This window comes from Epinephelus moara, chromosome 21, assembly GCF_006386435.1.
Source record: "Epinephelus moara isolate mb chromosome 21, YSFRI_EMoa_1.0, whole genome shotgun sequence".
NCBI classification, from domain to species: Eukaryota; Metazoa; Chordata; class Actinopteri; order Perciformes; family Serranidae; genus Epinephelus; species Epinephelus moara.
In genome coordinates, this window is record NC_065526.1 from 9,268,758 (window position 1) to 9,295,113 (window position 26,356).

Here is a 26,356-nt window from a genome sequence, read left to right on the forward strand (position 1 = left end):
ACAGGGAACTTCTTGTGTTGTTAATTAAAGTTCCTAATTGAAATCTTAAAGCCTGTTTCGGCTCCGCTCACACAGCTTGTTTTCTCAGTCTGTTACGCTCCAGTGGAAAATGTCACATTGTGAACGGGCTATGAGAGAGGATGAGACCATTGATTGGTTTGGTCAACTACCCCACCTATTGCTCTGCCGCCGTCTCCCCGGGTCTGCTGCTCTGTTTCTGTCTGCTTCTTTTGTCATCTCTCTCTTTTTTTTTTTTGAGTCGGTCTCAGTCTGTGTACTGAGCCACAGAGTTAAGAATTACAGGGAAAGAGAGCAGCCAGTGACAGTGGCTTAATTTTTTTTTTATCTATCCTTTTATAGCACATTAAAATAATAGCAAGGGAAGTTTAAAACAGTGGTTCCCAACTGGTCCAGCCACAGGGTCCAGACTTCTTCTTAGTCATTAATTCAAGGTCCACATAGTTTAATAAATTTAGCGTCATACTTGCACTTGGCTATGCTGAGGAGCGCTTTTACTGTCTCTGTGAAGTAGCTGTCTGTTATTCACATACTTGACAGCAGGAAACTTGACTTCAACATAAAAGCTCTGTGCCGTAAATTCACTGTACTTGAAAGTGTGTTTTTTCCAATCTTGACACATTTGCGAGTCACTTGCGCTCCATTCAGAATGGACCCACGACCCACTTTTGGACTGGGACCCACCAGTTGGGAAACACTGTTTTAAAATATAATAAAACCTAAAGCAGTCATTAAGAAGCACTTCAAGATTAGGTATAGGCATTTTCAGTAATATTCTTATTAATATCAAAGAACTAGAGTACCTGCAAAAAAACCCGTAAGATTAAGGATGTAAACTGGCCAAAAATGGAAAACAAGTGTAATTTAAAATTCATATATTGAACAACCAGGCTTTAGCTGGCCTATTAGACCATAAATTCAAAGTTAACTTAAAATTTTCTGGTGATGCAGTTACATAGGTTATATCAGTGGTTCCCAACTGGTCCAGCCACAGGGTCCAGATTTCTCCTCAGTCATTAGTTCAAGGTCCACACAGTTAAATACATTTAGGGTCTTGTGTTTGGCCATGTCCTTAAGCTAGTTTGCTGTCTCTGTCAAGTAGCCACTCACTCTACAACAGAAAATGGCACTTCAGAATAAAAGCTTTGTGCCAGAAATTCACTGTACTTCAAAATAAAGTGTGTTTTATACAGACTTGACAAGTCACTTGCGGTCCATTCAGAGCTGCCCTCCTCTCTGTCAGTTCAACGTCTGCCCAGTTAGCACAAGCTAACACAGCATCGGCAGCTAACATCTGACACAGAGCCGTTAAACAGTCCCAACAAACTCACATCAACACCGCAGCACCTCAGCTCTACTGTTAAACCCATTAATAACCGTTAATAGCCTTGTAATGCTAACAGTTAGCCTTGTCACTGTGCATGCGCCTGTGGACGGCTTTTCACCAACTGTTCCACTAGTCTCGTAGTGTCTTGTGATAAAAAGAAAGAGAGAGCATCAGAGGGGCAATGAGATGCTGACCAAAGCAACACACTGCATGCAGTTGTAAAATGAGATTTTACCCATTTTGAATAGTAAAATAAAAAGTAGTCTCCCTGAGTAGTCTGGTGTTGAGACTGTTGAGACTGACAATGATGTTGGTAATATTTGGATGCCAAATATAGGACATAGATAGGACAAAGATATTTGTGAGGGCAGAACACTTTGTATTGGAAAATGTCTCCATATGTGTTTGTGTATAATTTCATGTCTGCATTTTAATTTCTATATCCTTTTATGACAATTTAAAAAGAGTTGTTTATTGCGAGTGTAAGTGTTCCTGGTCCATCTGGTGTATAGCAGCTGTGCATATGCAAAGGCGTAATGTACAAGAGGTGAAGGGTCAATGAAGCTTCTTGCTACAATAATGGTCTCCCCACATGTTTGCCTGCTGACAGCACGAAGCGAGAGGAGAGAGGAAAAAGCAGCGAGTCTGGCTCGGATCAAAACGTGGCCACAACTGCCTCAGCCATATAGGTTTTTTTGGGTGGAGTTTCTTTGTCGAGTCCCAAGCCTCTTAACCACAGCTGAGAGTTGTTTTGTTGTCTGGCCTCCATGCCTCAAGAGTTCAACACAGAGTAAGACAGCTTGGCTCCCCATCGGCTGATATTTAAGCTATAGGGCTGGAAAATAAGGGATTTTGCCACGGGTGTCTCAATAAGCCTGTAGGCTGCAGCACCGGGACTTTTTTCCCCCTCAGATGTGTCTGAGCCCACTTGCTGAGAAGTGCTTGGCGAGTTTTTGAAGCAGCAGAGATCCTTGCTGCGGGCAGCCTCACTGAGCTCTGCCTGATAGTTGTTCACCAAGTACTGAGAGTGCTGCTATTACAGAAACATAATCTTGATTCTCCAGGCAATCCAGGCATGTTTGACAGTTTAATGTACTTTTAAGAACTCGTGTAATTATTTTATGGTAAAATGCTTTGATACTTGTGCTAATATATTAAAAATATTCTCTATAGAATATTGAATTCAGTAGTTATTGTATAAAGTATGTAGAATTATGTGATATTTCTAATACTGTAACAACCAGAGCTGTACATTCTTTTATTAGTTGTGAGCCATGGTGTTAGAGAAGTGTGATTTCACGTCAGTCTGGGCACCATAAGAATTTATTTTTATAAATATATTGTTAATTTCCTGGCTAAATAGGGTTGTCTTTTGGATTAAACTGTCAGTCAGACTAAAACAAAACAAACATGGGCTTTAGATGTAAATTCTCAAACATGGCATCTGTTGTACAAAGACGGTCCAAATTTGATCCTGTGGAAAATGAATTATGCAAAAATAATAAGAAATAGATTTAGAAGTCATTATCATAGGATTTACATTGTGAAATGATGTTGAATTCAGGATTTAAATGTTACTAATTCTAGGGATGTGTGTGTGGGTGTGCGTGTGCGTGCGTGTGCATGTGTGTGCAGTTTTATTTGCGAACAGTATAAAAGACAGGAAGGTTTATAGAGTTGTGCCTCAAGCTAGAAGCTTACTGTCTCATACAATATTTACACAGCAGGCTCAGTTAAGAGTAGATAGTAGTAGAGTGGATACCAGCTCAGCAAGAACATATATTTTACCTGTTGTCGTGTATTCATAAAACTTCCTAACAGCTAACAGGTACTGTATTTCGGTAGTGCAGCATCATGTTTCATGGTTTGTGGCTTTAAATAATCCTGACATCAGATGTCTCCCATCTCTCTTAGATCTGGCAGTGGGGAACTGGTTGTGCTTTGCAGGGAGAGGATTATAACAAATTGCCTTTAAAGTTAACGTGGAAAACAAATTAGGGTTGGGGTACACTTTCTGGAGCCGGGAATGAATATAAACTGGGGAGAAAAAATTAGGCTGCAACCTCTGGAGCATGATTAACTTAAATAAAAGTTAGAGCAACTTCGAGTTTTGCAACGTGTAGTTTTAGTAGGGATGTGTATGAATGTGTACATTATTAGTACTGTTACTGATACTACTTATCAGTGTTGGGCTTGTTACTCTAAAACTATAATAACTTACTCATTACTCTTTTCCAAAGTGCTGATATTACTTTACTTATTACTCCCTGCCAACAGTGATTGGTTACAATACTTTTTATATTACATTTCGGATACACCCCATAAAATTGGTAATTGCACATCTCCCCAAAGTTTTCAGTTGTCTGTGACCAGTATTTTCCCCAGGCTCTGCTTGAAAGACCGAGAGTCACTCATTGAGCAACGTTACATCCACCACATATCCAGCCACAAGCTTCATCACGTCTTTGTAGCTGCAGCTGTCCACAAGTAAAATCCAGTTTTGGTTGTTAAACAGTGTAGGGCTCCAGGTGATGTCCACGGCCACGGAGGGCTCACCTTTGGTGGGGTGTATATCCTGGAGCTTTATGTTGTTGTGCTGTCAATCGTAGTAGCTGAGGTGTTTCAGACCGGAGGTTTGAGGACCTGGGTTTTTTTGTAGTGGAAATAGACTACCTGCAGCAGCAGCGTTCTTGCTCTTGTTTTTTCATCCCAGCAAAATCCAAGTACTGGGAATATTTCCAGCTGTTAAGGTAAACATTTCCTGAATTACTGAAGTTTTATTAGTAATTATTTACACTACTTGTAACTGGAAAAAGTAGTATTAATATTACTGTAACACATTACTAGTATCATGTTACTGCCCAACACTGCTACGTATTGATCTGGTACTTGAATGCTGCTCTTATTGGTTCTTTTTGTTATATTTAAGAGCAAAATGTGTGGAAAAAAAAATTAAGAACAGAATTTACTGCAACTTGAACAAATAATTTATATAAATACACGGGTATTTATAGCTAAATAACTAGCTGGCTAATGGTTACTTTTAATCATTAACCCATGTTTGTATAATTTAGATTACTGTGCCTGAGGTGGATGGGATGATGAGAGATGAGCTATGCAGTCGATAACTGTGCATTTCTCCACCTGTATGTGATGCACTTTCTTCAGACATTTCAAAAGACTGCTTTTATTTCCACCCTTACATGCAAAGAACTTGTTGCACATGTGGCAACGAGCATTGTCAGCATCACCTCTAATGAAGTGTTACCAGACGTTTGAGTGTTTAGTTCTGTCTGCCATTGTCAGTAAGAGCAGATTCTCTGTGTGTCGGGGAGAGACAGAGATGCAGAGAGCTTCTGCTCCTTGCACATACTGCAGACTCAGAGAGCGAGATCTCTCCTCTGGATTTTGGAATAGTGAAATTGCACTATAGACAAATGTCTTAGCTGTGTTGCAAATTAAAAATGGAGTTGGTGAGATAAAAGGTGTGATTTTCTTAATTTCTCGAATACCAAGAGCAGAACCGGTAACCAGATCTTTTCAATACTATAGTCTTGAGTAATTTAGCATCGAGGCCTCATTAATACCAGATTTCATTACCCATCCCTTTGTTTTGGGCTTCTGCTTTTGAATAGTTGAATTTGAGGTGCTTTTCGGTTGCTATTTGGAGGCCATATGTCGGGCCACTATGTGCCTATGTTTGAACAGGGTGTTAGGGTGGAAGTGAGGTCTCAATGAGGCATTTTATACCCCATACCCATATCTTATACCGTTATACTTAGACCGACGGTATTTTGTTTTGCCTTGTCATTGCATCTTCCCGGTAAAGAGACTAAAAGTAGTGCAATTAGACAGGTGTTGTATCTCCATCCCTGCCAGTCGGAGCTGATAAATGCCTGTGATTACTGCTGAGTCATTTGACCCGTGTGTGAATTCCAATTGTAACCTTTCCCATTTCATACAAAAGCCAGATGTTAGCGGGTTTTAATGGGTTTTTCCTGCAGTAGAAAGGGGCTTTAGCTTCATCGCCCCGCCCTGTGGTGTGAGAGAGGAATGAAAGGACATAGCAAAGGACACACAGGAGTGAAGAGGGTTAGAGACCTCTATATACTGTATGACATTGAAATGTGGTCTTTGCTCCTAAACTTTCCTTACAATAACTTCATTAAGAAGGTGACCACAATTGAAATAAAAACACTGTAGGTCAGTTGGAAGAATCAGCTAACTACTTGTAGGAAGAAGAACCTCAGTGGGGTGCTATGTAATCATCATTAATGGTTTGTGCGGCTCCTTTCCTCTCCTTTATCGGCTCTTTGATATTATCCATGATGCTAATCAAGGCTGTGGAGTGTTCTTAAAGATAATCACAAGGTGTAAAACACATTATAAAATCTGTGAGATTCATCCAGGAAGCATTTGGTTTAAGTATAGACTTCATATATTCAAAGGAGTTACTTATACATCATTCACGCAGAATCATTTACTTGCAAATTGGCACAGAGATGTGATATCCACTCCAAAAGAATAACTTCCTCTCTCTTCCTGCAACAAATTACTGCTGCCCATGCTGCCCTTCCCATCTGCTGCTCTGCGTGTGTTTATTTTTTTTCTCCTTTTGCATTGTTTACACTGCGTGTTAATGAGACATTAGATAAAGCCAAACCTATTCATCTCAATCCCATTGTTTAAACCTACGCATCTGAAGATGGAGCCTTAGAGCTGCCAGGAACTCAGACGACACCTGCTCACCTGCTCAGGCGCACTCCATGCAAAGGTTTAATTGGAGAGAGAGTGGGACAAGGAGACAGATTTAACTGGTGAATGAAGAGAAAGGCAGAATAAAGAAGGGCTAAACGAGGGTGGTTGCGGGCCGTCCATTTCTATGAAACGCCCCTCCCGCCTCTTCCTTCTCATCTATCCCCCACGCGTGCATAATGCAGAAACAGTGTTCATCAGGCAGAGGGGAGGACAAGAACAAAAAGATAAACTCTGTTCACTCTCTGGCACATTGAGTTAGAATGGCAGCCTGTCAGATAAGGAGGAAAGAAGGAGGTGGACAAAGGAGGGGAAGGAGAGAAGAGCAGAGGGGGAAATACAAGCACATAGGAGATAAGGAGGGGAGTGAAGAAGAGGAAGACCCCTAGATTGATGTGGGAATAGGAAGAAAAAGACAAAAGAGGAGGAGAAAAAGCAGGAATGAGATGCAGACGAGGTCAATAAAGACGTGAAGGTGCAGAGGAAGAGATTGGCATGTCAGTGCGGACTTTAGCACAATCTGCGATGTGCACTACTCAGCTTCTCGCTCTTAAAAACTCTTTGTTCCCTCCTTCTCCCTGCAGCTCTGTCTCTGTCCTTCTCCCTAAATCCCCCTGTCACACAATGTGGATCTGCCTATCACTGTCTCCGAGCGAAGGCACCCCGCTTCTTTCAGGAGGTTATCAAGGCAGCTACATGCTGTTAATTACCGAGCTGTCATTGATCTTTCCATATGTGCACACAGACAAGGATTTAAACGAGAACAGAGTGTGTGCTTGTGGATTTTCTTTGTGTGTGTAGAATTGTGTGAGGTCTGGGTTCAATTTAGGGTCAGATGTTTCGCTCAAAGTTAAGGAGAAGTCCTCAGGAGACGTTAAAAGTTCAGGCTGTATACAAAAGCCCATGTTAGTTTCACTACTGAGGAAAGAAGGGAAAAAAAAAAACGAGAAAAGCTGGAGTCAAACAGAGGGAATGACAGAAAGACACAGCCATGTGGTAGATGTCTTTATCTCATATTGACGTTGGATTGCACAGCACACAAAGCGCAGCACTTCATTTGTTTCAGCGCCCCTGCCTCCCTTACGCAGAGGGCTGTTGGGCGACTGGCTGACGATGTGCCCCAGAGTCATGATGTAACTCCGGGAAACTAATTTTCCAAATAGAAGGTCATCCATTTTCCATTGTGCACTAAAATGAGGTTACAGCGTGTCAGTGCTTCCGCTGCCATGTCGGAAGTTCAGATATTGACTCGAAAAGGGTGATGTAAGGTGGGGAAAGTGAGGTGAGTCTCCTTGTGATGTGGTTAAGGTATCAAGACGAGCACTATAATGAAGCCTAGCTCGGATGGTGTGATGTAACGTGCCGTAAAACTTGGGTGGGCTTGCTGATCAAGGGCTTGAACACTTTTGAGGCTGTGATACTCTGTGACTAAACATGGAAAAGTGTCTATTCTTACTTTGTCCTGTGGGGATTAAGGATTACTGACGTGGAGATTTTACCCACCTCATGGAATACATTTACAGTATATGTACAAGAATGTCTCATTGTTAATCTGTTCTGATTCACCTGTACTTTCCCTTTCCTATCTTTTCTTTCAACTGCTTAGAAAGTAGGAATGAAATGCTTACCGGTTTCAGAATAATCCACGGCAAAATTACAGACCGTTAATGGTACCATTTCAAATCGTATTATCATTAAAACCGTGTTTAATTACCGCACACTAAAAAACTCAGACGCAGATGCAGCATGCAGTGTGGGTTTGTTTTGCTGTTTACAGAGCGGCCGTGCAGCATAGTGATTATATAATCAACAAATCCAATTTAAAAACACCAAAACCAAAAAATCTATTCACTCTACTGACAAGAAATGCCCGTGTAGCCAAAGCCTGATATAGCTCATTCCTCCATCTCATGTCCAAACATTCTCATCACCTCAGTGAGCTAAATTTCCTGGATGGTAAATTCCAGACATGTCCAAAGTCTGGCTTGGGGGGCCAATTGTGGCCTGCGGACTGATTTTAAACGGCCCTCAGCTTGTCTTTAAAATAAACTGTATGTGGCCCGCCAGACAACAGTGGTTAATCTACGCAGGCATAACTAACGAGTTTTTATAATCAGATTTTAAACAAGCAGACAAATGATACCTAACAGTAGACATTTCTTGCTAGGTAGCAGACACGGCCACAGCATAGAAGAGTAAAGTTGATAGCGAGGGCCGCTGCGTTCAGGAGCAGTGGACAGCTGAATACTTTTTCACTAAAAGATGAAACAGTTACGTTTGTCTCATTTGTATGTGATTTTTTTTAAGTAACCCATACGATGTGAGAAGCAGTTGGCCCTCGGGTATTTTTACAATTTCTAATCTGGCACCCAGTCAAAAAAATTTGGACATCCCAGGTATATTCCTTCGTTACTATTACCAAGGACACTGTAGAACATTTTGAGTAAACTCCCATATACACAGCCCTGCTGCTGTAAGAACTCATTAGAGCTCCAAATGTGTATTAAATCTGCAAACATGTAAAATAGTACCCAACAAAAACATGATTGACTCCAGTTTGAGCAACAATTGTTAGAAAATGCATTACCCAGTTGTAAAAACATTTCTAACAACTGTTGAACGTCAGGTTATTAATTAGTGTATAGTTTACAGATTTCTGTCTATATACTATAAGGATGGGAAGTCAGAGCCTGTGTATGATTTCCCCCACTCTCTACTCTCTATCACTTCCATCACAGAATACAAGTAGCGGCATTATGTATTTAAAATATAAAATATGAGTAGCTGTATTCCACTACAGATACAGTTTTAATTGGTTGTATTCTGAATACAATTACTCTTTTTGAAAAAAGTGATTACTTGTAGGGATTACTTAATTTTTGTTTTAGTTGCCTTACTAACTTTAGTTGAATAGCATTGTTTTCTATTGTAATGTTAGAACTGCCTGCAAGTGACACAGCGCTGCCATTTTGAGCTGAACTTCTGTTCCTGTCGCTTTAAAAGCGCTGCATGGATGTGGAGTGGCTAATTTGTGAAGTTGAAGGAGCAAGTGTTTCCTGCAAATGACCATCACAAATAACAAGCTATTTGCTGTTGACCATATTGTACGTCATTTTCAGTAAATATTACAATATATAACTCATGTTTTCTGTTTCAAAAAGTACAAACATAGAAGCACCCTCTTAATCATCTGGTAGAGCAGGCGTCCGATGTACTAAAGGCTGTGTCCTTGTTGGGTTTGATTCAAACCCACAGCCCTTTGCTGCAGATTATCCCCATTCTCTCCTGCTTTCACACTAAATCTGTCCCATCTAATAAAGGCAAAAAAGCCCCCAAAAATAAGAAAAGAAAAAGAAGTACAAACATAGAAAGATTGCAAGTACTCTCCAGTTGAGCGCAGAGCTGATAGGTGGTGTTTACATGACATAACAAAAGCACATATGTAACAGATAAAGTGTGGATAGAAAGCAACGCTTGCTTGCTGCTAGGACATGGTGTACAACTCATATGAGGCATGCACTTCCCATAAATAGTGTTTAAACAAAAAAAAGTGTATGCAGTGCACCTGACACGTGACAATGGCAGAGCAGATACACAGCCAGGACACTGGTGTTTTTGGCATGTAAACAGACCCAGACAAATGGTTTACATAGTCTCTTCATCAGATTTGGTAACAGTAAGAAACATATGTAATAACATCAGCCTTATTCTTTGATTCTTGATTCTAACTGGCAGAATCACACTTGTGGTTCAAGTGGCAGAAAAATCTGAATAAAGAAATCCTTTCAAAATGACCTTGAGCAGAACTGGCATAACATTTGTCTAGTTTATTTAATCTCAGCAACTGAGGTTTTATTAAGACGTTGGGTCATTGCCACTTGGCTGCATCTGCTGCTGGCTCTGTCCAGGGAGAGAAAACCTGGCCAAGGCAGCACAAAAGGCCAGTCAACCTCAGAAAGAGGTCCAATGCTGTTAAGTTGCTCTGTTATAGTCCGGCCAGTCAGCTCCAAACAGGTGTATGTTGATACTGTGAGTTTGCAAAGACACTTTTGAAAATAAAAGACTGGACTTCAACAATCAGTGCTCAGCACATTTTTGATTTCACAGTAAAGGAAGACAAAATACTTACACTTCATTTGTTTAATTGGCTCACATCATAAAAGAAATATTCTTAAGTGTTTTATTATATTGTCTCTGCCCTCGTGTATATTACTGAATTAAATCTGTATACTCCCCTCTGACGAAGGCTCTGTGCCAAAACACGTTGGCATATTACTATTGTGATTCGAACAATTAAACAAATGAATGTGAGCACTTTGTCCTCCTGCAATTGGAACTATGGGATGTGCTACCTCTTCACATTTATAGAATATGTTCAGATAAATGTACCACCCTGCATATTATCTGCGGGTCAGTTTGAGGTCTGATGTCCAGGTTGTTAAGTTTTATATCTTTTAAAGCTCAGACTTTACTGCCTGCTGATAGAATTCTACTTCTCTCCTGATAATGACTCAGCCACAGCTTGTCTCTTCAGTAACTATATGATTATCTTAAGCCTGCAGGACACCAGACCTTGAGTTCAATTTGTTGCCATATATAAAAGATCATTTATTCAATAAAATACTTGTTTCCTGCAGGGTCTTAACTTGGAAGATGATAAATAATACAATAAAATACATTGACCTTAAAAATGAAATAAATGGCAGTGACATAAAATATTCACACAGCTGATATTAAAGTATCCTATTTCTAATTGTGCCATTTTTTACAGGGTGCATGATTTTGTACAGTTCTACAGTATGTGCTTCTGCAGAGTATGTGCACTATTTATATGTATGTTTTCTCCTTAACTATGACACTTAAGGCTACAGTGTGTATGATTTAGGGGAATCTATTGGCAGACATATTCATAACTTTTTTTTTTTTTCTTTTTTTTGGCGTATAATCACCTGGAAAAAAAAGTTTATGTCTACATATGAAGCGGGTCCTCTCCCCCGCAGTCTGCCATGTTGTTTCTACAGTAGCCCAGAATGGACAAATCAAACGCTGGCTCTAGATAGAGTCATTTGCGTTTTCCCGTTGGCCACCATAGTTCTCCTACACACTCGCCACACAAGAAAACTGTCAGTTCTGTAACCTCACAGCTAGATGCCTCTAAATCCTGCACAATGGGCTTTTAAGGGTTTGCGCAGAATCCCTTAAAATGTTTCCTTAGTTAAGGAAGTTGTCTGTGAAGGTTCTCAGTCATCCATGGTAATCGTAAGTGCTATATTGTAGGCAACGCAAGCAAGTCCAGTTGCCTACGATAGAGCGCTTATGCTTAGTTAAGGAAAAAGGTTATGGCATTTATTGCACTGAAAGAGATTTTACAGTTGTAAAATTAGACAGTTTCTATGGAGACAGTGTGTTTGCTTGCACTTGTGCCTGTGATACCTGTTAATCTGCAGATATTGTCTCACAACTTTGGTCTATAGATAGTAAAAACAAACAGCAGGAGAAAAGAAGACAAGAAAACCAAATTGATCAGAGGTGGAAATGATTATACTTCTCAAGAATCCAATAAGGGAAAGCTTGGTTTAATTATTTCCCATGATCGCAAACTAACTAGACATTGATGGTGATTTTTCTGTGAGCAAACTGATCTTCATATTGTACAAATAAAATAAAATCAAGTTTATTTATATAGCACATTTAAAAGCAACCGCAGTTGATCAAAGTGTCGTACAAAATAAATCAATGACATAAATATATAGCGATATAAAATGTACACAAACAAAAAACAGAATAACACAGGTAAGAACAACTACATATGTAAAAAAGATTATAAAATACTAAAATATTAAAACCACCGTAGACAACCAAAGGTCATTGAAAACGTGTACGTTTTAAGGTTTGTCTTCAAATTTTCAATGGAGGGGGAGCATTTGATTGAGAGTGTAAGGCTATTCCGAGGCTTTGGAGCAGCTACTGCAAAGGCATGATCTCCCTTACCCACCAGCCTCGATCACGGGACAGCTACAGGCACTTGAATCCTGATCTATTAAATAAAAAATTAAAGAAGTGCGCCACTATCTTATCCCATTACTTTGACAGGAACTTCCCTGCAGTGTTCAGCAGATTGGTAAGGGTGTTGAAATTAATTGCACATCATTAACTTGTGTCCATTGGGTTCTCTCAGTCATGTAACACTCTTCTCAGGATACGTTCATGTTCTTCATTAATCAACATAAATTTGCCATGTTGCGCTTAAGACAGAGCCAGAGGTACCTTAAGCTTTTCCTAACTTTGGTTGCCAAGGTGGTTTTGTGCAATGGTTTCACTAACTTCAAGCGATTCCTTAATATAAGACCAAGCTACAGTAAGGAGAAAACCTTGGAAACGTAACAATGTGGTTTTGTGCAACAGATTTTATTGAAGGAAACTGACAAAATCTTGAGGTTTTTTGTGCAATTCACTCCACCCTGACAACAGAGCACCTATTAAAAGCTGTAATATGAGTTAAAATGAAAATTATCCTTTTTTGCAAATGTGTGTGGAAATGTAGAGAACTACAGTTTGCTATAGATGTGGAAAACATCCTGAAAATATTCCTTTTGCACTAAATTGATATTTCCATCTCTTCCTGGCAGCCATGGACGCACCCGTGAACCTGACGGCCAGTGAAGTGAATCACCGCAGTGCTCTCATCTCCTGGCAACCGCCAATCACAGAAATTGACAACTACATGCTCACCTACAAGTCAACCGACGGCAGCCGCAAGGTAGGTAGCACACATAGCTCAGCTCGTGTCTTAACTTTGTCTGTTACGCACATACACACAGTTAATATATTATATACAGTATTTCCATGTATGTTAACACTTTATCTGCAGCCATCAAATCCTGTTGAGTATCCATGCAACAGTTGCAAGTATGTGTCAGGGAGATAAGCTGTACTTTTGTTAATCCACACACCTGAAAATAGAAACGTAATTCTGCAGATATTGAGGGACACAGTGAAACGCCTTCTTGGATTTCCGCAAAGTAGAAAATGTTCCCAATTTAATCAACGTATTCTAACAGAGTTGAACAATGTTCAGAAAAAGAAAATTAATGCAGAATCACAACTTTATGACAAGCACTTCAAAATCCCAATTTTATCTTTCAATCATGTAATCCCTCGATGTGCCACGTGCAAGCGTTTGGGGACACAGAAACCCACATTTTGATACACACACACACACACACACACACAAGGGAACTGCGCAGTGAAATTGCCTGTCTAATAGAGATATTACTTTAATGTGTCTCAGCAGAGACATTGTTTATTTTGATTAAACTTTTTGATGTGGCTGAGTAATAGTAATAAAGCACATTGGTAGGAGCCGTGTAGAACGCACCACGCCTGTTAACAAATTGACTAGAACCATTTCCCATGATGCCCTGCAAAACACGCCCTTTTATTGGCAATTAGTTGCCTCACACACAAGCGCACACATGTAGCCAGATGCACACACAGTCCCCTTCAGTGCCCACTGCAGTGTCAGTGTTATATAGGAACAGTCAAATAAAACACACACACAAACGCACTGACCTTGAGTCTGTGTCACTGCTGTGTGCCTGACCATCAGGTGTCAGTACAGTAACAATCAGATTATCACATTTTGTAGATTTCACATGCCCCCATTGCAATTAGACTTTTATCAGCGTCCTTGAAATGCTTACTTTCTTGATCTTCTGTCTTTATCCCTTTTTCCAAATCAAAGAAACATGCAACTAGAAATATTTTCGCTTTTACATGAGTGATATTAAATCAACATTTTATATGCTAATTCCACAACTCTGCATATATTTTCATGTTAAATCAAACAGAAATTAAATTTTCCACAATTCTCCTACAGCACACATATCTGCATAATACATATACATACAGTATATAAATCTGTACCCAAAAGGGAGACATTAATATTCAACACTGTTTGGTTTCATTATGGTGCTCCCTGTTTTAGCATTTGCAGAAAAGTGTTGTTTTCATGCAGCTAATCAAATAGTTTCATTTTAAACCATGTTTGTATAAAGCAGTTGTATCACAAGCAGATGGTCACACTGACTAACAACCTGACAGCAGCCTGCGACACAAAACAAGAGCCACAGACTTTGAACAACAATCTAATTTTTCCTTCACATCCAACTTAATCAATCAATTCAATCAATTTTATTTATAAAGCCCAATATCACAAATCACAATTTGCCTCACAGGGCTTTACAACAAATAAATTCAGCTTAACTGTCTAACCAGCAAACAAGGATGCATGTGTTGCAGTATGGTTCCTGGATGAGCAAACAAACATTTCATCAGGGAGATTTGCAGTTTGCTTACTAGATAGCTAATTAGCTGTCCGGCTGCAGCACATTAAACAGGTTAGTAAGTTAACATCATTCTGTTTAGCCGTTGGTGCAGGGTGTCTACAGGTCCATAAAAGTCTTAAGTTACAACAATAAGGCCTTAAAAGACATTAAATATTCTTAAATTTGAATTTGTGAGGTCTTAACTACTGCAAACATTTTATATAATTTAATTTATTCATGTTTTAACTTCGTGTGAAAATGAGTGAAGCCTTTCTCTGTAAAAGTCCACATTCTAATGTTACAAACCTTTAAAAAACTATAATACTGTCATTTTACTTAATAGTTGCAAATGTAGATTGACTTAACTCACTCTAATAACCATATTCTTACATAACACCTACCTCTGCACAAGACCACACACATACTACTTGCTTACCTGCGATGCTTAAATAACTAAAACATGATTTGTCCAAAAATCTGTCCTAAATTTGATTAAAAAGTGTATTGGACGGGTCTTAAAAAGCATTAAATTGAACTGTCTGATAACTGTCGACACCCTGTGGTGGTGTCCTTACTCTTCACTACCACTGCAAACAAAAACACTGTTAGCACACAGCTAGTAAGCAACAGTTTCCAGCCCAAGTTTGTATACATTGTGTCTTGGTCTTCTGTTGCGGTGGTGAATTTGTGAATCCTTGGATAGAGAAGGAATGGCCTGCCTTACCCTGACTTTCTTACCCTAACCCTAACCAATCACACTCCTCTTGTCTACACCTAACCAATCCAACCAATGAAGGCAACAAGCACTAGCCAATCATAGTGAGCACTGGGCGGATCGTTGCTTTGCTATCCTAAGATTAACAGATTTGAATTGACATGGGTCACTGACACACTCTTTCAGAGGGAAAAGAGTTTTTGATCTGTCTATTTTATTTTTATAATATGTTATTAACATTAGGTTAAAGGCAAAACAGTTCACTGCTAATATGACAAAGAGATACTTCAGACTTTTTTAAGTGTTGTATGAGGTACTTATCCAAAGTCAGTGTATACCTACAATAGATGGCTGTTGGCGTGACCCCAGTTTGGAGAGGTAAGCAGGAGTACCGCCATGGTATCTCAACAATGTACTGCTGTGGATGGGGGCAGCAACATAACATAACTTAGCCACTTAAAAAACAGCCCACCTGTTTAGTAAAGGACAGTGTGGAACACATCATGCTGTCATTTTTCAGCCCTGTAGCACACAAGTTGATCTTAACTGGAAAGAGAGAACTGCGCCAACACAGTCGGATCTAATGAATGCTGTAGTGAAGCACCTGGAACCACAGAAAATTAAATTATCTCTGAAAAAACAAGACTAGAAATTCTGCTAAATTTGGCAACCTTTCATAGACTGTTTCAATTATATGAAATCATCAGACAAGGGTTAATTGAGACTGCATCCATCACCCTTCCTAGTTAAATAAAAAAAAAAGTATGGCCCACCTAAAATAAATCCATAGCAGTTGAAGTGAAGGCTATATTTAGAATATTCTGACCATTTTTCCTTGCTGCCAGACAGCCCTTTCTGACAGGGAACTTAACTGACACTTAAATTTACTTATGCTCTCTTCAAAGCCACCAGACTCCACTGACAAAAACAGTACTTGTGCCTCACAGAACATGGGAGCTGAAGGTCTTCCAATGTCTCGAGTGGTTAGTTTGTGTTATTGTGTGACTTTGGTGAATCCAAACCAACTACTTTAAAACGCCAGTCACACAATAACACAACCAAACTAACTGATGGAGGCAGCATAAACTAACTATGAAGAGAGCATAGATAAGTTTCAGTTTTTAGTTCAGTTCCCTGCTGGAAAGAGCTGTCTGACAGCAAGGTAAGGTGGAGAAAATTTCCTAAATACAGTGTACTCTTAAACTGATATTAATTTTTCTAGGTGGGCCTTCTTAGGTGGCTATGTTTTGCTGCTGACCCTCTTCCACACTAGTGCATTACTCAGCTTCTGTGCTGATACTACTGCCTGCTTCTCCAAACTGCCATCTGCTGTCTTTAAGACACTGACTATGGATAAGTACCCAAAACAACCCCAATTCTTTGTTAATTATATACAGTAGTTCCCTATTTCTGTCAGGAGCGACTCGTTCTGAGAGGAAAGAATATTTATTAACATGTGCACATTAGAATGAGAAATGTGAAAAGTCTTTGTGGATTAGACCCCATCGTGATGTCATATATTCTAGGAGGGTCATTAAGACGTAGTAGATTAGGGAACCTCCCCTATGGAGTCTAGACGCTGGTGGTGGTGATGAGATGAAGATGGAGTTGAGGATCTGGACGTGAAGAGAAATAGGCTTTTGATGAGCTTGTCCTGGGCTCTGGATAAGATGACAGGAAGTGAATGGGGTGGAATGGCAGCTGACAGGGGCAGAGAGGAGAACAGATTTTAAGTTTGGCAGCAGCAACATGAATGGCTGAAGGAGATCGTAGCAAAGTTTGATTGGCTAGCAGGGAGAGGGAACATCCATAGTCAGCTGATTAGTGGAAGTGGTGGGAGAGGGATACAAAGAGAACTGTGAATGGATAATAGGATAAAGAAAGTCTTCCAGATTGAACTGACGCTGAGCTTCATTAAATTAATACATTAAACAGCAGTTGTCTTAGAAATAAAGTCATAACTCTGAAAGATCTTCCAAACCCAGTTGGAATTTGAAAATCAGTTCCATTTTTATTCTTCTCACCACCTTTGATCATGTCCTTTTAGATTTTATTCAAATCCCTGTTCAGTGGCGAGCTGCCTCAACAAGTGCTGCTTTCTGAACTCATATCGTTCAACAAGAAATGAGTCTTATCACTCATTCATGCTCAGAGCAAAAACGCTCACTGCAGCAGGAGATTGAAGCACTTATTGTGAGATTTTCCTGCGGTTGTCTCTACTTGAGGTCTGGCTTGACTGAAAATATGTGGCGGCGTTACCTCAGCTGTAATCTGCCCACATATTGGTGTGCCTTACAGCTGTTCAGCCAGCTTCCGCTCTCAGGGATAATGGACTTTTGTAATTTACACAAAGTAGCTGTGAGATTAATTTCTTATCTGATTAACATTTACTTAACAGTTTGAAAATGCATGTTTCACTGTTGGATATGTTTGTGCCTGGAGTAATAAAGATCTCCCCATTTAAACAAACACCAGGAAACCTACACATTCACCAAACATCCAACCACTCTAAAACCCATACACAATCAATAGAGAGCGCATGAATGTATTATAAAACAGGGCCTTTTCGCCTGCAATAAAAATATTATCGTGACCCTGAAAACCTGGTGGGAATATGTCAGATCCTCAGAGACAGAGAGACACCATTTACCAGCTGCTCCCCTGCATTATTCACAAAGACACATTGCCTGGAAATGTTTGATTTTTTCTCCAAATTTGCTGAATATTTTATTTGAACTTCTTCATATTTAATGTGTATCCAGGGCAAACTGTAACACATATGCACACAAATACATGTGTAGACAAGTTGTGTTCATCTATTGAGCATTCTGCCAGTGGATTTATCTCTCATCTTAGTAACTGATGTCACAGAAATACTCGGTCAAACGTCTTGGCTCCTTAAGACAGACTCAGTTAAAGAGAATTTATCAAAACCAAAGTGAAGTAACTGCACTGTACCGTTGTGACTTCTTTACCAAAAATAGAAATGTTTGTTTTCTGATTGCTGAGCAGCTTCTCAGCTTGGCTGTCCGATAAGAGTCTTTTATCTTGTTCTCTGTGTCTAGTTGCTCCCTCTTCTCCTCCCCCTCTGTTTTTTCTATGGCTCAGTCAATTTTCACATGGAAAACAAAGGCAGACAGACCTTTTCTGCAGTCAGTGGAAGAGTAACTTTAACAACTACGTTTTTATTTCTGTCACTCGGCTGTTGGAACGAGTTTTGGGATTCAAATAATGAAAAAGTAAAACAGTTAACACTAATCACATGATGTTACTACTATTTGAATGTGTATTTTATTGTTTTTTATGAATGTGTTAGCTAACATCAGCCTTGCTTTGGCAGACCCGCATATAAAAATGAAAGGTTTTTGTCACGTCTGATGAAATTAAACTGCACACTGTATCGCTGAAGTGTAGCTTTACCAGCTGAGCTGCGTGTGTCTGTGTCACCACCAAGTGTTGAACATGACTAATGGAAAAAGAACACTATGGAAGTTAACTCTGGCATGGACCACGTCGTATATGATATAAGTTACTAACATTATTTATCTATGGAACGCTGCATGTGAGACTTATTTTAGCCCAGAACAGTAACCATTGTGCCGTTCTAACCAGGGCTCCAGTGATCATTTGGAAGCTTTGTAATCCAGTCATGAATTGTGGCGTCTTTTTGGAGGCATTGTAAAATTAATCCATAATGATAAATCCGATACTGAATGTTTTTCGTGGTTATTTATCAATTTTTCTGTGTTGAAAACAAGTATTGTTGTCGTTAGCCGTCCACTAACCATCCATGATGCCTTAGGCCACGATCAAACAGAAAGTGTTTTGCAGGTTGCAAATTGTTGTTTTAGAGTAATGAGTAGCTAGTTACTAAAATGGCAAGGCAGAGGGTACTTGCTCTAGCAAGCTCTCTGGTTGAGGATGAGAGGCTGTCAGCAAATACTTTGTTGGGCACAGACAAACGGAGATCTGTGTGGGTACATGAGACCCTTGAAAAAGAGGGTGGGTCATGGGGAGTACTACAGGTTGGTCCAAGAGCATCGCCTTGATGATGGCCGTTTCCAGGCATATTTTGGGATGACTCGGGGGCAGTTTGACAACCTGCTGTCTGTTGTCAGGCTGTATAGCTTTGGGTGTCCAGCAACAGCCACCAGCAGTTTCCCCAACATTGTTTACCAACTGTAGACTTGTTTTTGTGATCACCACAGAAGGCTTGCCGCTCAAATCATTCAATTGGACAATGGGAAAAAAATATGATGAAAAAAGAAATGACATCAGATATTCTTCCGCTCTGAGTTGAAGTTTTGCAACTCAAGGAGTTCAGAGTGATACGGCGAAAATGGCAGGCACCTGGAGTACAGAAATGTGAGGGGCGCCTCCAGCAGTTAAAACGCTTTCTGTGTGATCGGGGCTTTAGTCTGTCAGCAAATCAGAGGCTGTATTTATGACAGTGTGAAAGCTTTAACTTTCTTACATTTTCCATTTTGGACTAGTTCAGCTATCACGCATGTAAAACATCTCAGCCACTTGCCCAGAGGAAATGAAATATTACTTAGCAAGAGAGCTATTACCTGTTGGTAATTGCAAATGTTTCTTGGTAATGTTGGAATGCCCTCTAGTGCACAGAACGTATAACACCACATGCTGATAGTGGAATTAGCAATGCATAGGCCTGTTTATACAATATGTAGGTACATCATAAATATCAATAACAGGCTAAATTTGAGCAATCTAAATTCTCATGTAATTTGAATGTTTAAAAATGAATTAAGTTCTAATGGGGTTATAGAGGGAGATTGACAGCTCTACTGTGTCATGCCAATCCAAGACAATCAGTTACAATTTTATAAGTTTTTTATACTTTCAAATTTGTGTGCAAAAAAAATCCAAATGAACTACACACTAAAAAACACTGCTACAAAACAGAATAATAAATATATTTCTCCTCATCTGATTTAAATGTGTTATATGGGAACAGCCAACTTATAAAACTTCACTAGCACAGTAAATCGACCTTACATCCCCTTTTATTAATCCTTCTGAATAAACATCACCTGATTGTGTTGCTGTGCGACAGGAACTAAAGCAGACTGTTGTGCATTTCCTGAACAAAAATAGCTTGAATGTTTCTTTGTTGCCAGAGGTCTCTTTGAAAACGTACGAGTTCAATTCGATGTTTTATCAGTGACCTGTGGGGATTCTAATATAATTTGTTTTTTTACCCTGAGGTTTTACTGAATGCACAAGGTATTGCTGTTTTGGAATGAAATATCTTTATCTAGTATCTTTTCACAAGTATGTGACTAAATTTGGTCGTGTGTGTGTGTGTGTGTGTGTGTGTATGTGCGTGCGTGCGTGCTAGGAGCTGATCCTTGATGCAGAGGACACATGGATACGACTGGAGGGACTGGCTGAGACCACAGAGTACACCGTCAAGCTCCAGGCTGCAAGAGGACTTGACACCAGCGCCGTAGTTTCCACTACCTTCACCACAGGTAGAGCACCCACACACACACACACAAAATGTGTTTGTACTCTTTGATTGAAGTTGGAAAAGAGATTCTAACGGGGCGAGTTTCTTGGCCCGACAGGTTTTTTTCCCCTTTTTGCAGTGTTTCACATTACAGTCACCATAACAAAGGTGCACAATAATGAGTCCCCAAAGTCAGACACAATTTTCATCTCCCTTCCCTGTAGCATAGTGAGGGAGACTTCCCATTAGGCTGCACCTGCAGGGTGACTGTCGACAATCCTCGAGCTGAACAGAGTGCTCTTATCTTCAATGTGCCCACTGTGTAATTAGATACCGGATATGTCACTCAAACAAAGATTAGGAATTGGGGTGGGGCAATATAAGATTTATTGTGGATCATGATATAAACAATTAAAATAAGTGAATTTCCTTTATCGGGATATTCATGTCCAGCAGCACCTAAAGAGACAGTTGGACAATCAACAATAAAAGAGACTGAAAAAACAGGCTGCATATACACCAACCTCAAAAATGTTAAAATCTTAATCCAGCATCAGCATATTTCATACTGAACTATGATGTCATTTCAAGTAGTGGCAAAGCCTGGCCTTCTAGGATTGTTATTCGCTAAAAAAAATGTGTGTCCCATCTGTGCTGCGACAAAATTGTTTCTTAAAATGTAAGGTAAAATGACTCCAGTATGTTTTAGTGCCATTTTAAAAGTTTTAAGCTTATTTGGATGATTGTTGAGACAATATTGTGAATTGCAATTATTGTGGCCATGAAAACTGTGACGTAAAATTTTGTTGGAGGAATATCAAGGAAATATTGATATTCATTACAAGCAGCTGACATAGCAGAAGGCTGTGTAATAGAAGCTTTGCAGGTTGTCAGTTTTACTCTCATTTAAAAGTTTTAATTAGGGTTGGCAGGCAATTAGAAAAATTAATCTAAATTTATTGCATACATCAATTTTTGCTGTGAAAGTATCTAAAAAAAATTCAATTCAAATGAATTTTTGCATATGTGTCGTAGTAAAGCTGCTGGATTTTGGACACAATTGTCCCCCTGTCCTCTACCACCGAAACTGGTCTGCAGTCCATTTTGCAAGGGAGTTAGTTAGTCAGTCACAGGTAGACACAGATAGACTCAGTTTGCGTCTGAACGCCTGGTCGAGGCTGGCTGCTGGTGCTAGCATCAGAGGCTGTGCTAGCTTAGACCTCTGGGTTCGCTGCTAAATGCTTTGCGTTGAGGTGATATTTCAGGCTTGAGGTACTCTGATGGTACAAAAATTCCTTACTGCAGGAATTGCAGAGAACAGTGCTCCTATCAACAGTCCCATCTGGGCGTCTTTACATGTAAACGTTCATTCACGAGGCCGAGCTGTGTCATCTCATCTGCCTCCATCATGTCACAAAGCCACTGTGGCCTTCACTGAGGCACCAGGTCACCATGAAACACAATTAATCAGCGTTAAATTTTTTAATGTATTATTTTGACAGCCCTAGTTTTAATTGATTGTTTTGGTCACTTCGAGGCAGCAGAATAAGCTGTAAACACACTATCACCTTATAAAAATGATATAGGAACACACATTTAACAGGCATTGAGCAATGTTAACATTCATTTGGAGTCATGTCTCTTGCCACCTGAATATTCACTCTGTACTTTTAGCTTTACTTTGCTGAGGGAAATGTTTGCTCTTTAACAGCTAAATGCCCCGCTATATTCACAAGCTAACTGGGTCAGTCTGCTGTTCGAGCTGAGCAGGTAGCAAACAGTCACTACATGAAAGCTTTTTGACTCAAATCAGCTGCCTGCAAAAAACGTTGTGGGCTGTAAACAGAACAATGAGCTAAGAGACACAAATGCTGTGTAGAGCTGAGGAGAACGGAGTCGGTAAATAGTTTTCTTTGGGTTCAACACCACAAGCAACTCATTTCACATAACACAAAGGTATTTTTCTATTGTTGATGTAAAAAGTAAAATTACTGCAGCTTTCAAAAAAGTCCTCGATGTTGCCAAAAGGCGTATAATTTCAACTTCTATTCATGCAGTCCACAGAAATCTCTACAAAATGAATTATTTAAGTCAAAAGATGGATAAAAACAAGCAAATCGTAATTTGTTTTCATATCTCCTCTGCTTCTCTCTCCAGGGAGTCGTCTATTTGCAACACCTCAAAACTGTGCCCAGCACCTGCTGAATGGAGAGATACTGAGCGGAGTCTACACCATTTACATCAACAGGGACCCGAGCCAGGGCGTGCAGGTGTACTGTGACATGACCACTGATGAAGGAGGCTGGATTGTAAGTCACTGTGAAGATCACTACTGCTTTAAATGGGTTTTGTCATGTGTGCAAATGTCACTTTTTAAGGGACAGTTCACCCCAAAATCAAAGAAACATATTTTCCTCTTACCTGTAGTGCTGTTTAGCAGATGAGATTGTTTTAGTGTGAGTTGCAAAGGGATGGAGATATCGGCTGTAGAGATGTCTGCCTTCTCTCCAGTATAATGGATCTAGATGACACTCAGCTTGTGGTGCTCAAAGCGCCAAAAAAATACATTTGAAAAACTCATGACCCGGTTAGTCTAGGTAATCCACAGACCTTGTTGTGAGCAGTTTCATGTAGGAACTATTTTCTTTCTACTGAATTACACCCACCATCGGATCACTGCGCAGAGGGAAACGTCTACTTATAAAGGGGAGGCTAGCTAGCTCAGTGGTGCTAGGTGGGCTAGCAGTAGGTGAATGCTTTCTTCTTTGCGGTGATATGGTTGTTGAGTGTAGTTTGATAGAGAGAAAATAATTCTTAAATGAAACAGCTCACAACAAGGTCTGTGGATTATCTTGAGTAAGCAACATCTTCAGAAACAGACATTGCTGTGGAGTTTTTCAAAGCAAATAACCACAATATCTAATTATTTGTCAGCAGAAAATATGCATTGAGGGCTCTGCAGTGTGTGCAGATTCTGATCTTACCCAAGAACAAATTGAAAATGAGAAAACATCTGCGAAAGTGGGTTTTCAGAATAAATTTCTTCTTAAGAAGTGTTTGTGAATGAGGCCCATTGCTATTGAGCTTTTCAAATGTATTTTCTTCGGTGCAAGCTGAGTATCATCTAGTTCCATTATATTGGAGAGAAGGCAGACATCTCTACGATCAATATCTCCAACACTCAGCAACTCACACCAAAACAATCTAGAGTGATAAATAGCTCTATGGGTAAGAGGAAAAATATTTACTTTTTGATTTGGGGGTGAACTGTCCCTTTAAGAAAGTGGAAGAAGAGTAGGGGAGATTCTCGTTGGACCTGAAACAGTATTGAATTATCTCAGCTATACGGTGTTGTATTTCTCTGATCTTGTCACATTGTCATATTTTGGTGTTCAGGTATTTCAGCGTCGTCAGAATGGCCTGACAGACTTTTCCAGGAAGTGGAGTGACTATCGGGTCGGCTTTGGAAACCTGGAGGACGAATTCTGGCTTGGTAAGACTCTTAATCTAAGATTATTAAATCTAGAGAAAAAAAAATGTGTAGTGTACTTTTACTGAAGTCCATCAGCATGTCTAGTTTTCGATGTCTGGCATAACGACAGCTGTTGCAGCTGCAAAATTACTCGCAGATAAAAAAAACTGTACTCTCCCTCAATCAAATCGAGGTCGGAAATTCTTGATAACTGATACTAATCAACTGATAGTATTAGAAAATCCACACGTGGTCAGGTTTGCTGCTGCCTGGTTTCAGCTTCCTGTCACCCAGCTCAGTATATTTCAGCTGCATTTTATGGGCTGCAGGCTGATATTAAGCTGCAACCTGCTACCCATTTAGTTCAGTGTTCTGAAGGCTGTATTACCCTCTTTATCTACACGCCGTCTGACTGAAGTGGATTTAATAGGTACGATCAATAGAAGGTCGTAGCTTTCACATGGTTTCAATTGATATATCTATTTTATGGAGAGGAAAGATGTTTCCAATATATTTTGCCGGCAGTATTGCCTTTCTTGTAGGATTCTTCACTCTGTATGAAGATGGAGAAACGTGCTGCTAGATTGTTTTTTCTTTTCCTCATCTCATCTTTCAGCACTTGACTTCACAAAGTCTATCCGATTCATTACTGGATCCTCTGAAAGCTCATCTCTCCCTGAAATGACTTGGTAATTGTTTTTAGCGTCACTCTGATTCAAAGACAAAACAACAGAACATCCTCACTGTTTTGATGGACTGCTGAATTTTTTTTTCCCTCCCCCAAAATCTCATTACGAAACAATAATTATATTCATTAGAAAATGTGCAAATGAGTCATGTTTCTTCATGGGCCAGTTTTTGTGTTATTGTTTTGGTGCAGATGATTAAAGGAAAATATTACATGAATATTTCATTAAGTGAATCAGGACCTTGAGAAGAATGTTTTTTGAACTTTTTGATTAGAGAAATTAAATAACACTGGGGGGAAATTTTATGGCATTGCATTATCACCACATTATCACAGAGGGAAGGCTGTTACTTTGCAGCTGACAGATATTGGATCATAACACAAGATAGCTGCGGCTCTAGTCCATTAGTGACTAAGCACACTGTAATAGGTGAAAGCATAAAGAGATTTTAGATCCAACCGCTCATGAACAGGAGCTGACAATATAATGAAATCTGGTACAAAAGCCTGCAATTCTCGTTGAGTCTCTCGGATTTGTTGCCATGTTGGTTATTTTTGTTAAAGTTTGCGGTGTTGTTGTGTTGAATTGAATAATAATGTCAGCTGGTCCTGTTACTTTTATACGCCACCACAGGGAGAGCGTTCAAAAGCAGCTCTTAACATCTCATCACAACAGAAAAAGTTGGATTGCTGTCTGCTGGTATAAATTAATAATTTGTTTTGTATTTCAACAAAGAAGAATGGAGAATATTACTAAGTGAAGCACAGGAGGCATGATAAAAATATTGGACAGGTATCTTTGTAAGATGACACCACACACACCAAACAGGAGCGAAATCCCTCCTTCTGCACACTACACAGTGTAAAGTATAGATAGTGAGCTATAGGTAAATCAAGCGACTGCTTTGTGGGTTTCAACATTTAGCAGCTATGACATTACTGTGGTGGCAAGTTCAGTGTCTGCTGCTGCGTGTTGACAGAGACAGCAGCAAAGGTCGTCATTTTCCTAAATTAACTCAGCTAATTGAAGACAACCTTTGGCATAAAATGTAGACATTAACTGTGTGACAATTAACAGTTCAATCAAAAAAAAATCCCTTCTGCGAGTTTTGGTCCAACAAGTGACCATGTTAAGTGATGATTTTCAGCCAAATGCATCAGTAGTTGCTCGTAATCTCCAGGTTTGATATTATCACGATTCTTGGGTGCTGACTCTATGGCTATATATTGGGATTTTTAGGTATTTTGATTCTAAAAATATTGCAATTCATTATGATTTATTGCGATTTTTGTTAGTTAAATCTTACACTTCTAAAGACTAGAGATGGGTATCGTTAAGATTTTAACGGTACTACTACTCTTATCAATACTGCTTATCGATCCGGTATTTTAACGGTACTCTTATCGATACTTTTTGAGGAAGAAAAAACAAATTAAGAACATAAATTCTCATTATGCAACAAAACAGTTTTTTAACGAAACATTTTACTTTTTACAACTTGAAATGTAAAATACATAAAATAATAGTGTTGTCACGGTACCAAAATTGGGACCCACGGTACGATACCAGTGAAAGTATCA

General features: G+C 39.5%; 2 protein-coding genes and 1 long non-coding RNA gene across 3 annotated transcripts in view; 2 read left to right on the forward strand and 1 right to left on the reverse strand.

Moving 5' to 3' along the window:
* Positions 1–26,356, forward strand: part of tnr (tenascin R (restrictin, janusin)) — a 253,786-nt gene that overhangs the window by 210,879 nt on the left and 16,551 nt on the right. Inside the window, exons 25-28 of the mRNA XM_050033765.1 lie at positions 12,730–12,860; positions 20,505–20,637; positions 22,773–22,924; positions 24,012–24,108. Of these exons, the coding sequence (XP_049889722.1) occupies positions 12,730–12,860; positions 20,505–20,637; positions 22,773–22,924; positions 24,012–24,108 (513 nt within the window). The remainder of the gene's footprint in view (positions 1–12,729; positions 12,861–20,504; positions 20,638–22,772; positions 22,925–24,011; positions 24,109–26,356) is intronic.
* mrps14 (mitochondrial ribosomal protein S14) overlaps positions 1–26,356 on the forward strand; it is a 252,315-nt gene that overhangs the window by 81,550 nt on the left and 144,409 nt on the right. The gene's annotated exons all lie outside the window — the stretch shown is intronic.
* The window catches only part of LOC126383264 (uncharacterized), an 80,101-nt gene continuing 67,728 nt past the window's right edge, over positions 13,984–26,356 (reverse strand). The window contains exon 3 of the long non-coding RNA XR_007569126.1: positions 13,984–16,843. This is a non-coding gene — a long non-coding RNA (uncharacterized LOC126383264). The remainder of the gene's footprint in view (positions 16,844–26,356) is intronic.